Source organism: Trifolium pratense, linkage group LG6 (genome assembly GCF_020283565.1).
Source record: "Trifolium pratense cultivar HEN17-A07 linkage group LG6, ARS_RC_1.1, whole genome shotgun sequence".
NCBI classification, from domain to species: domain Eukaryota; kingdom Viridiplantae; phylum Streptophyta; class Magnoliopsida; order Fabales; family Fabaceae; genus Trifolium; species Trifolium pratense.
In genome coordinates this window covers 426600-439323 of record NC_060064.1, presented here as the reverse complement: position 1 = coordinate 439323, position 12724 = coordinate 426600, and the positions used below count along the sequence as shown (strand labels likewise).

At 34.5% G+C, this 12724-nt stretch overlaps 1 protein-coding gene across 2 annotated transcripts; it reads right to left on the bottom strand.

Moving 5' to 3' along the window:
- Window positions 1-6726: 6726 nt before the first annotated feature.
- LOC123889546 (U-box domain-containing protein 44-like) lies at window positions 6727-12327 on the bottom strand. Of its 2 annotated transcripts, none has more exons than XM_045938926.1 (5): window positions 11990-12327; window positions 10025-11356; window positions 9022-9325; window positions 8229-8716; window positions 6727-8131 (listed from the first exon to the last, which is right to left on the bottom strand). In XM_045938926.1, exons 2-5 carry the CDS (start codon window positions 11213-11215, stop codon window positions 7136-7138), a joined length of 2979 nt encoding a protein of 992 aa, XP_045794882.1. In that variant the 5' UTR covers window positions 11216-11356; window positions 11990-12327; the 3' UTR covers window positions 6727-7135. The 2 variants fall into 2 exon arrangements, with proteins under 2 accessions (XP_045794882.1, XP_045794881.1); XM_045938925.1 differs by having other exon boundaries at window positions 11795-12134.
- Between the last annotated feature and the right edge of the window lie 397 nt (window positions 12328-12724).

Below are 12724 nucleotides of genomic sequence, written 5' to 3'. Positions count from 1 at the left end.
AAGTTTTTGGATGACTCACTAAATAAATAATTAATATTATATAACTTTTTTGTTAATAAGTTATTTAAGTTAATTTTGAAAAAAATGGTGTTATCTTACTTGTATAAAACAAGTTTGTTGATTTATAGATCTTTTTTTGTTTAATGCGTGTATTTGCATAGTTGAGTGTTTTATTTGTTTGTCTACTTTTTCATGTTTTTTTACTTTATTAATTCAAAATGAGTAAAAAAAAAACATATTTAAAATTAATAATTTAGTCTCTAATTTTTAAGTGTCAAAGCACGTTTTTTGTTAATGATAAAAGCCAAGTGAAGGAAACAGTTGCTATTATTACAAGTTAGTTAGAATTTTGGTTTTGTAACTAACTGAGTTGGTTAGGATTCTGTTAGTTAGTTATAGAATTCTATCTTAGAGATATATAGTTTGTATATAAGTGATAATTTGTATCAGAAACTCAATTAGATTTGTGCATAATAAAATTTCCTTTTCTTCTTCTTGCTTAACAGTTTCTTGCTTAAGCATGTTTTGAGCCTATGGCCATGGTGTCAAGCTTCAAGTTTCACATGGTATGTCACTGGTGTTAATGAAGATGACAATCACTCTGAAGCCAATGATGATTCTTCAAATGATCAAGATTCTGGGTCATTGATGTTCACTCCTGAGCAGCATAAAGCTATACTAGCATTACTTCAAGGGTCACATTCAATGCCTTCACATAGTGTTAATCAAATCACTTCCAAAACCCAATTGGGTACATGTATTGTTTGTACCATTCCTGGTAGCCCTAAACTAGAATCTTTCATTCTAGATACAGGTGCTACTGATCATGTGTGTTTTTCTCCACATTTTTTTCAGTTTATTAAAAGAATTAATCCAATCACTATAACATTACCAAATGGATCTGTTGTTCAAGCTTGTTATGCTGGTTCTATTTCATTTAATAAACACTTTTACATCTCAGATGTTTTGTACATTCCTGAATTTTCTTATAATCTGATATCTGTTCCAAAGTTAACCCGTACACTTGCTTGTCATCTCATTTTTTATAAGTCTAAATGTATTATACAGGATTCCAACTGCAAGATGATGATTGACACAGCTGAATTGCAACATGGATTGTACATTTTAACATCTCCTTCAGTTAGCTTGCCTCACACTCCACCAACACAAATTGTTAAGTTTTTTGTGTTTTTGGTATTGCGGAATTTGGTGAGATATAAATTTAGGGAGAAAACTCTCCTCAAATATAGGGTTATATGAAGAATACTAAAGTTCTTGTTTTATTCATCATGCTTATGGCTCTATATATAGAGCTACATAAAAACAAATCATATATTTTTAAAACAAAACTAATCCTATAATAAATTCTAAACAAATCTTAAATATTCTAAACAGAAATATAAATCATAAACCCTAATATTATCATATTTTAAATATAAATCTAAATAATATTTAAATCTAAGATTTTCAGAAGATATTTAGGCATATTATTCTCAACACTCCTCCTTGACTGAATATCTTTTGTGCGTATCCAATCTGAGCTTCTTGAAAAATTATTCTTCTTGTTTTGATTCTTCTTCTTATCGCAAGCTTTAGCATCTTTGTGCCTTGTGGACTTCATGGTAGAAACATTGCATTTGTTATGACTTTTAGGTGATTTTTCACAAGCATATTTATTCTCCTCATTAACTTGAAATTTCTTCAAAATACCTGAATCTTCGCGATCTTCTTTGAATTTAAGTTCTTTTTTCTCTTCAATAATATGATCATTTTTCATTAAATCTAAAACAAATATTTTGCCTTTAATCTGAGATGTGATCACTTCCTTATTGTTTTGATCCTTAATCACACAACTTTTATGTTCAAATATCACTTTATAATTTTTCTCCAACAACTGAGCAACACTTAAAAGATTCCGATTAATTTCAGGAACATATAAAACATTGGAAATTTGTTTCATACCTGCATGAGTTTTAATTGAAATTGTTCCAATGCCTTCTACTGCAATTTGTTCTCCATTCCCAATTCTGACTTTGGAAATAGAAGTTTTATTGAGCTCTTTGAAAAGATCTCGATCATAAGTCATATGGTTTGGGCAACCACTGTCAATGAGCCATTCTTTTGACGGTTTGTTGGTTGTAAAACCTGAGATTGCAAGTAGTAGTTCCTGGTCTTCTTCATATTGTTCATGAGCAATGTTAACATCTCCTTGTTGTTGTTGTGATGTGCATACCTTCATCATATCACCTAATTTACCACATTTTTCACATTTTGCATCAGGCCTCCACCAACAATTCTTTGGTGAGTGATTATCCTTTTTGCAATGAGGACATGGTTTGTGTTGGTATTTCTTTCCAAAACCTTTTGCTAGACATATACCATCTATAGTTATTTCTTCCCTCATAAGTTTTCTCTGTTCTTGTGCATGCAATGCATGTAACACTTCTGGCAGAGTGATTTTACTCAAATCTTTTGTGTTCTCCAAGGCGGCTATAGAGGCTTCATATCTTTCAGGTACAAGGAGTTTTTCCACAATTCTGGAATCAGAAAATTGAGTGCCTAGTAATCGTACCTTATTAGCAATACCCAATAATTTATCAGCGTATGTCTTGATTGTTTCATCCTCCTTCATTCTTTGCAACTCGAACTCTCTCAATAAATTCATAACTTGCATGCTTCGAATCCTTTCATCTCCTTTATATTCTTCTTTTAGGTAATCCCAAATTTCTTTTGGTGTTTTGAGAGTCATGATTTTAATAAAGACGGTTTGTGAGACACTTGCAAACAAACAAGTCTTTGCCTTTGCCCTCTTGGTTTTTCTTTCTTTATGAGTTTTCATTTGTTCTGCTGTGGGATCTTTTGGTAACGAAGAAACATCGTAATCATCCTCCACAGTTTCCGATAGATCTAGAGCATCTAAGAATGCCTCCATTCTCACCGCCCAAAGATCATAGTCTTCTCCATCAAAGATCGGAGGAGCAACCTTTGAAAAATCCATCTTCACAGGTCCTTATGAACGTTGGCTCGGATGCCACTGATATGGTTTTTTGTGTTTTTGGTATTGCGGAATTTGGTGAGATATAAATTTAGGGAGAAAACTCTCCTCAAATATAGGGTTATATGAAGAATACTAAAGTTCTTGTTTTATTCATCATGCTTATGGCTCTATATATAGAGCTACATAAAAACAAATCATATATTTTTAAAACAAAACTAATCCTATAATAAATTCTAAACAAATCTTAAATATTCTAAACAGAAATATAAATCATAAACCCTAATATTATCATATTTTAAATATAAATCTAAATAATATTTAAATCTAAGATTTTCAGAAGATATTTAGGCATATTATTCTCAACAAATTCCTTACATGTAAATAAACCAAATGATTCTAACATTTGGCACTTGAGATTTGGACATGTATCAGATGAAAAATTGTTTACAATAAATAAATGTTTTCCTACTGTCAATTTCAAGCCTTCTTTACTTCCCTGTGATATATGTTTCTATGCTAAACAGAAAAGACCTCCTTTTCCTCATAGTCAGCACATTTCTCAATCTGTTTTTGACCTTGTGCATATGGATATCTGGGGTCCCATTGCTTCCCCATCCATGTTAGGTTACAAATATTTTCTTACTGTTGTTGATGACAAAAGTAGATACACTTGGATATTTTTAATGAAGTTCAAATCTGAAACTTCAAATGTCATTAAATCCTTTGTTAAAATGATTCAAACACAATTCAACATTACCATTAAATGCATTAGATCAGATAATGGAAATGAATTTTTACTCAAAGACTTTTATAATGAAACTGGTATTTTACATCAAACCTCTTGTGTTGCTACCCCTCATCAAAATGGAATTGTTGAAAGGAAGCATCAACATATTCTTGCTGTCACTAGAGCTCTTCTTTTTCAATCTAATCTACCTAGAGTTTTTTGGGCTCATGCTGTCAGTCATGCCATCCACATCATTAATAGATTACCAACCCCTTTCTTGACTAACAAGTCACCTTATCAGATTTTACATAAAAAACTACCTGACATTTCCACTTTGAAAGTTTTTGGCTCCCTATGTTTTGCTTCTACTTTGAAAGCTAATAGACTAAAATTGGATTCTAGATCCAGAAAATGCATCTCTTTAGGTTTCGAATCTGGTGTTAAGGGTCATATCCTTTTTGACTTAAACAATAAAGAACTGTTTTTATCTAGAGATGTCATATTCTTTGAACATTTATTTCCTTATAACAATGATTCATCTGCTAATTCCAACTCATCTATACCTAAACCTACCCCTGACCCTGCTTATCTTGATGATTTATTTCATTATGATACAGCATCTAACCCTACTATACAACCTAACACTCAATCTACCAACACTTCTCCTTGACCTATATCTCACTCTACCTCTCCACCATCTCCCCAGCCAATCCCTTCAACTAGTTCTACTCCTTCTCCTTCATCCAATAACACTACTACTAATAACACTAATCCATCTAACACTACTCCATCGCCTCCTATACAACTCAGAAGATCTACTAGACCAACTGCAATGCCTGGCTACCTACAAGATTATCATTGTAACCTCCTCACACCTGTAATCCATGCTTCACATTCTTCTGCCTCCAATCTCTCATCTTCAAGTAAGTATCCTATATCTTCATTTATGACTTATCAAAATTTATCTCCTGCACACACACACACACACTATATCATGAACCTGTCTACCATTACTGAACCTACATCATATGAGGAGGCATTAAAAGATGAAAACTGGACTAATGCTATTAAAGCTGAATTGTCTGCCTTGATGCACACTAATACTTGGAGTCTTGCTCATTTACCTGCACACAAAAGAGCTATTGGTTGCAAATGGATCTTTAAACTGAAACTCCATGCTGATGGTACTGTTGAGAGATACAAAGCCAGATTAGTAGCTAAAGGTTTCACACAAACTGAAGGGCTTGATTACCTTGAAACATTTAGTCCAGTTGTCAAGATGACCACTATCAGACTTCTAATGGCTATTGCAGCTTCACAAAACTGGCCTCTTTTTCAGTTAGATGTTAATACAGCTTTCTTACATGGAGATCTCAATGAAGAAGTTTATATGAAGCCACCACCAGGCCTTGATCTTCCTCACCCTGACTTAGTGTGCAAGCTACAAAGGTCTCTCTATGGTTTGAAACAAGCCAGCCGACAGTGGAATACTAAACTCACAGATACACTCATTTCTTCAGGGTATATCCAGTCAAAATCTGACTATTCTTTATTCACAAAGCAGTCACATGCTGGATTCACAGTGATCTTAGTGTATGTGGATGATTTGGTCTTAGGAGGGACTGTTATGGATGAAATCACTACACTTAAGACCTTACTCAATGACAAGTTTAGTATCAAAGATTTAGGTGTTCTTAAATACTTTCTGGGATTTGAAGTGGACAGAACAAGTAAAGGTGTTTCTCTATGTCAAAAAAAATACACACTGGACTTATTGAATGATGCTGGCTTACTTGGAGCAAAACCATGTACTACACCAATGCAACCACATTTACAACTTCACAACACTTCTGGTACTTTACTATCTGACCCTACAGCTTATAGAAGACTCATTGGGAGACTTTTATACTTAACACATTCTAGGCCTGAAATTTCTTATGCTGTAAGTAAACTTAGTCAGTTCCTATCTGCACCCACAAATGAACATATGCTAGCTGACTTACATGTTCTTAAATACCTTAAGAATAGTCCTCCTGGCAAAGGGTTATTCTTCAGCTCATCTTCTTCTTTGAGCATTAAAGGTTTTTGTGACTCAGATTGGGCATCTTGCCCTGATACCAGAAGATATAGGATATTGTTTTTTTATTGGTTCCTCTCTCATCAGTTGGAAAAGTAAGAAGCAAAATGTAGTGTCTAGATCATCATCTGAAGCTGAGTATAGAGCTCTTGCTCAAGCTACTTGTGAAGGCCAGTGGTTACTGTACTTGCTGAAGGATTTTCACATCTCTCATGATTCACCTATAGTCATCTATTGTGATAATCAATCAGCCTTACATATTGCTGCTAACCCTGTATTTCATGAACGCACAAAGCATATAGAAATTGACTGCCATGTGGCTCGTGACAAGATACAACAAGGCATTGTTCATCTCCTACCGGTCTCTTCCAAGGATCAAATAGCTGACACATTGACTAAATCTTTGTATCCAGGACCTTTTTCTAATCTTGAATCCAAGCTTGGAATGTTGGATATACATTCCACCTTGAGAGGGGGTGTTAATGATAAAAGCCAAGTGAAGGAAACAGTTGCTATTATTACAAGTTAGTTAGAATTTTGGTTTTGTAACTAACTGAGTTGGTTAGGATTCTGTTAGTTAGTTATAGAATTCTATCTTAGAGATATATAGTTTGTATATAAGTGATACTTGTATCAGAAGCTCAATTAGATTTATGCATAATAAAATTTCCTTTTCTTCTTCTTGCTTAACTGTTTCTTGCTTAAGCATGTTTTGAGCCTATGGCTATGGTGTCAAGCTTCAAGTTTCACATTTTTTGATAAACTTAATTGAGCCTTTAAGCGTCTTTTTTATATAAAAAGAATATTATAATGTCTTTCACCAATTAAAAAAGACACAATTTTAACTAGTCACCAAAGACACAATTAAAAAGATAGAACAATAACCAAAATAAATAATAAACATAAATTTTTTACAGTATAAGATGAATCACAGAACAAAGAATTCTCATAACAAAGAATACAATCGTTGTTTAAAGAGATTTCTATTTTTAACACAAGTAACCAGACAATCCAATCAATCCTCAAAGTGTACAAATATTTGGGCAGTATAATATAAGCCCCGAATAAATTCCTATATGTCCAATGGTAATCCTACCTTAATACAACAACAGCCTATATTGGATGAAGACACTTATACAAGATATATATGATTTTCAAGTTGCTGCCAGATGAGAGCAATTTTCTCTGTCAAAAAATCCCATTTCCTGTCCAAACTTGTAGTTTGCAACAGTCTTTGCCATGCCATGGTCAAAGGATCAAGGGAAAATTGAACCTTATGGTTGTTAGTTAACTAAACTTTGCTCCTCAGTACATTTAATTGAGTCAACATTCTTTAAAAATATGAAGATTGATCATGAAGCACATTCAAATGTGCCAATATTCGAGCTGCCATGGATTTAACGCTGCCATTACCCCGCTGAGTTAAATCAACCAGAGGCATTTGAGCTGAAGCTCCATATTTCTGTTTGAACTCCAATAACCGGAAAATCCTTTCCAAAGCATTAAGTGACTTTTCCTGCAATCCGGGGGAAGAGGAGCCGAGAAATCTTATTATTAGTGGTATGACATTTTTATCTGCAAGCACTTTACTACCACTCTGCAGCTTTTCCCCGTCAATTAAAGTTAGAAGAGCATCTAAGGAAGTCTCACACACCCCAAAATCAGATTCCCCGAGAGTTTTTGCTAGTGGTCCTACTGCATCAGCCTCCAAAAGGCAAAATGATGATTCTGCGGTGCATACACCACCATGAACTAAGCATCCGGCTTCTGTTTGGGCTGAGAAGCACCAAAATCCCTTGCGCTTTGGCATTGGACTGCTTAGTTCTTGTGAGCTTTTAGAAAATTGAGTTAGGGACAGTGCTGCTAGCTGTTTTGCTGGAGCAGTTCCACTTTCAAGCAATTGTACTAAAGCAGTTATAATCCCAGTTTCGGCAGCACGCTTTTGCCATTCCAATTTTGTTGGAGCTGTAAAACGACATAAGGCACCAACAGAATTCTCTACCAGCTTACTATTTCGGAGATCTTTGTCCTTCCCTTCTTGGATATAATTACAAATGATTGGCAACGCCCCGGCATCCAAAAGCCACTGAGTGATCTGTTCAATTTTTGGAAGATAACGTATTATTCCCATAGCAGAAACAATTTCTTCTTCATCAGATGAAGATTTCGGGATCTGGAGTAAAGTCTCAACACACTTCTGATTCACATGCTGCAGTATGGTGGCCTCATCACTGCTTTCAACCAGGCAAGAAAACAGCTTCACAGCACTTGCTCGAAGATTTAGGCTTTCATTCTCAAACAACTTGACCAATACAAGAACCGATGGGCACTGCAAATACATATGTAGACTATTTTAGACATTAGCAAATAAAAAAAATTTGGTGCTCAATTATGTTAGACATGCCTGCTTGGACTATATTGAATACCTTTCTTAGCTTGTTTTTGATATCTGAAGCTGACGGCGACTGACAGAGGGCATAAAAAGTCTGGATAATATATTGTCGCACATCAGGCACTGTGTAGCTAATTAGAGAGAAAAGGTTAAAAACATCTTCATCGGATTCTAACAATGAAACTGGTGTCTGTGTATCCTGAGAGATGGTAGATGCAGCAAGTTGCATAATTATGGGAGCTACATGTTCTGACAAACTTGAGGAAGGAAGGCTGTGCTGGAAAAGAATGCCAAATAATAGGCGTGCTGCACCTTGTCGAATCATTTCTAGTCCATTTTTCTGTAAACTAGATAGATTCTGTAGAGCTTTAAGGGCAACCAATTTCATCTGAACATCATTATGCGAGACCAAGTGAAGAAGAGGAGCCAGAATACCGCTGTCAAACAAGATCTCCTTATTGTGGTCTGTTGACTCCATTTCTGCTAACATTTTGACCATAATCATCTTCACATCATCTGGTCCTGCATAAGTATAAAATTTATAGTAAGGGCTTGTTCCTCACATCATCCCTGATTTTTTTTTAATAACAGGCATGTGCATTAATTATAGTGTCCATTTGTAAATGCATTGATGCAGTTCCTCAAATAATTCATTTAAACAGTTAGTTGAAACTCTCAAAAACTGTAGATTAGAACAACATGGTTCCTAAACGGAAAGGTTTCTCGCTAGCGCAGTTAAGAAGGTTTCTCCTCATCATTGCATAATCACTGAAAATAAAAAAGCAGCAACCTATACACTGACTCAAAATTTAAGGTTCGAGATAAACCTGTGGAGAGACGCTGCAATAAATGCTTGAAATGATTTGCCTTTGCCATCTGTATAACATTCTGATCATAGCATGAAAGCTTCTCCAGCAACTCTGTTGCATCTCTGGCAGCTTGACTGTCCTCACTGCTAGACATAGTCACCAATAGTAGTATGCAACCTTGAACTTTTCCAATGTATTCTTTTAACAAATCACATTTGGATAGTTCCAGTAGTAATGCCACAGCCAACTTCCTTTCCCCCAAACGACGGCCAAGAGAATGGACAATAGACTCGATTGCATTGTCTACTTTTGCAATTCTTTCCTGAAAAAATTTCAGGGTTAGGAGAAAATATCTATGAAGTTACACATAGTTATGAAGGGTATTTGCATGTTTAATTACACGGTAAATTAGACAGAATAAGGGGTTTAGATATTAGATCAAAATTATAGATGAGAGTGTGATGAGAATATCTAAAATTCATATTAGGTAGTGTTTTCTCTAATGTAAAGCTCCTACACCAATCTGTTTTGAGATTTTATTTTGTAGGTCCAGTGGAGAATATATATGTATTGTACCAAATCGATTTATTTAAGAATTGGTCAGAGGTTCTTCTATATGAAATATGTAAAAATAATGATATCAGAATGAAATTTTGCATTAGGCCTCTTTGTAAATGTTTGAAGGCTTGACTTAGGGCTGATTATTGAATGACGAGAGGAGCATCTGTCTTTTACAGATTAAATTTAATCCCTACATCAGGTCTGTTCTTGAATGTAAGATAAACTGTTTGAGATCTCTTTTTTAAAACGTTATTCGCTATGTTTAGGTTTTAGCCAAAGTGGAAAATTAGATATATCTTCATTTTATTGAAACATGAATAATAACTGTAATCGATCAATATATCTATAGAAAGACAAATTTTAAACATAGCAAGCTGCTACACCACTCTTTATTAAAATAGAACAGAAGGATTATTATTAAAAAAACTATAAGATCACTTAAAGGTTACTAATTATGTACCTTGGCATCTTCATTATCCTTCACCAGCATGCAAAGGATGACAAGGACGTGATTCCTTATATCACGGTTTTTTTCGGAAAGAAATTGGATAAGAACTGGTATATAATTCTCCAGTACCACCCATTCTCTGTGCTGGTCCTTTTGTTCACACAAACCTTGAAGAGTTTGCAGGCAATGCAATACTCCAACTTCATCCCCAGATTGGATTTTTTCTTTCATTGAAGCAATTGTAATCACTGTATTCCTATCTTTCCATTCTTCTATTGATTGTTTCAAGGTTTTGTTAGGTCTCAAAATCGACGTGTCTAAAGTAATGCAAGATAGAGGACATGTTTTGTTTCCTTCCGCAAACCACTTTTCAATTGCACTTCTCTCAAATGTTTGCCCAGATGAAGTTTCCACAGGGTCATCCATAACATCCCGAGTAATAGGACAAAAAAAGGACTGTAAAGGCTCCAAGGGTTGAGTACCCAGAGAATCTCGTTTTGCAAAGTATTTGAGTTCCTTTTCCCTGGTTGACGAGGCTGCATCAGACCTTTCCAACAAAGCAATGATTTGATCCATTTGAATGGCCTCAGCCCGGTCTTTCTCATTTTCAATTTCACTTTTAAACTCTTCAAGCTCTTTCTTTAATGTCGACCGCTCTTTTGTAATCCCAAGAGCATCTGCAATGAGAAGCAGCAAATCATTTGCATAGGAGCGGTCAAAATTCTTTTCCTGTATCCCTAACTCGATTTTATCTAATATCTCTTCTTCTGATACGGCTGCCTTAAACTCAGCTGCTTGCATATTGTCACGTAACCTTTCAATTTCTTCAATCGTTCCAGCAGAAAGGCCTGATGTAGCCAGAGGAAGAAGACCAATTGCCCTGCTGATCTCGCTAGTGTTGTGTTTTAAGCGCTTAGCAACAGTTCTGCTGTTCACCAGGAGATACACCTTGCTCTTCTTGCTACATTCTTGAACCAATTTCTTTGCATCTTTAATTTCACGATTCAGAATCTCGATGGCGTTGTTGAATGTCTCGGAATCACTGACCTTTTCTTTCCTCAATTGTTTTAAAATAGGTGCAATTCTTTGCAAGTAATCACCAAGTTCCTTAAAACTACCCTTCTTGACAAGGACATTGTCTGAAGCAAATACAAACTCGGAAACGGTGTCTATAATTTGAGAAATAGCTTCCAGAGAAGCCATCCTCTTGCCTTGAAACAATTAGTCTAGAAAATAAAATCCGTTCTTCTCCCATGAAACAAATACAGCAAATAATGTTTGTTGTTGCAAGTTATGATTAAGGAATGGTTCCATACCAGTTAGTTAGAGTTCAATTTGAAATACCTACATCACACATCCAGTATGTATGAACAAAAGAAATTCATGAAAACCATTTCCTAAGGATATTATTTAGGGCACTAAGGATTAAATCCACATGATAATTATAAATTTGTTTACTTTAAAGTGTACATTAGATTTGTAATTATATGGTAGATAGAATAGACACACATAAATGACAGTAAATAATATTAAGCAAAATGCAATAAACTTTGTAGCTGGAGATTAAGTTTTGATTTGAAACTTTTTGTTAGTACAATCAAGCAATAGATACTGAAACAGGATTAGTTGAAGAATGAATTGCATATCATTTACAAGAAAAATAAAATAAAATGAAGACATTTCGTTTTAACGCCTAAAAAACGGTAACATGACTAAAAAAGTGAATGAAAGTATGGTAAGTTGACTTGACTTTTGGAGAGAGAGAGAGAGAGAGAGAGTTACCTGGGGGAGAAGGGGAAATGGAAGCAATAGCATGAAAAAACATAAACCAGAGAGAGAGAAGAAGAAGAAACAAGGCGCGGAAGTGAGAGAGGAAAAAACAGAAGAAAGTGAAATAGTTTTGTTTGAGTAGAAAGAAAGAAAATTAAAAAATGAAGTTAATGTTGAATTAATGAATGAATGAATGAATAGTCGTACCGAGTGAATCTTCATGAAGAAAGACGAACAAGACTGCTTCCTTCCTTAGTTTACCATCTCACTCGTCTGCTTATTATTAATAAATAGATAGATTACTATTATTACTTTGACCATAATCTTCTCTTGCAATGTCTAAAACGCTTAAACTTTTTTTCCACACACACGTCTAATCTACTTATTTTGTCCTCCTCTCTCTCCACCAGATATTTCTATTTTCGTGTAATTCAATTCATCATAAGTTTTATGAAAATCCTCGTAATTCGATTTCACAAGTGGTGAAACTTCAATTAAGTTCACACATATTTTTTTCTTATTCATTCGTACACTGAAATATTTGTTGGTCTACATCCTTTTTGTGGGTCACTTAAGAAGTTGAAAGATGCCTCATTCTTCACATATATTATTGCTCGCCTAAAATTATCAAAAATGACATTCGAACAAAGTCATACGTGTATTTAAAGTTCAAAAGCTATCTACAATAAACTGTATCTCCCCAAATTTATCCAGACACATCTCACAACAAGCATGATAAATCTCATCAATAGAAGAGGGGATATAAAATTTGCACCGTTAACCCTATTAAAATTTTCTAACATATTATGTTAAAAAAGATTTTATAGTCGTTTTATTGATGAAGTTGCAAGTACAAATCATCAAATTATTTTCTTCTTTTTTTTAAAAAAAAATAAAAAATCTTATTGTTCTTCATGTTCAACTTTTTCTTCATCATTCTTT

What these genes read in the sequence shown, in the direction of transcription:
- LOC123889546 (XM_045938926.1), bottom strand. Translation starts at nt 11,215, where the DNA reads ATGGCTTCTCTGGAAGCTATTTCTCAAATTATAGACACCGTTTCCGAG. An exon ending in AGGATAATGAAGATGCCAAG is followed by an intron (nt 9,326 to 10,024) that starts GTACATAATTAG and finishes AAATTTTTTCAG; the next exon opens with GAAAGAATTGCAAAAGTAGA. An exon ending in ATTGCAGCGTCTCTCCACAG is followed by an intron (nt 8,717 to 9,021) that starts GTTTATCTCGAA and finishes ATACTTATGCAG; the next exon opens with GACCAGATGATGTGAAGATG.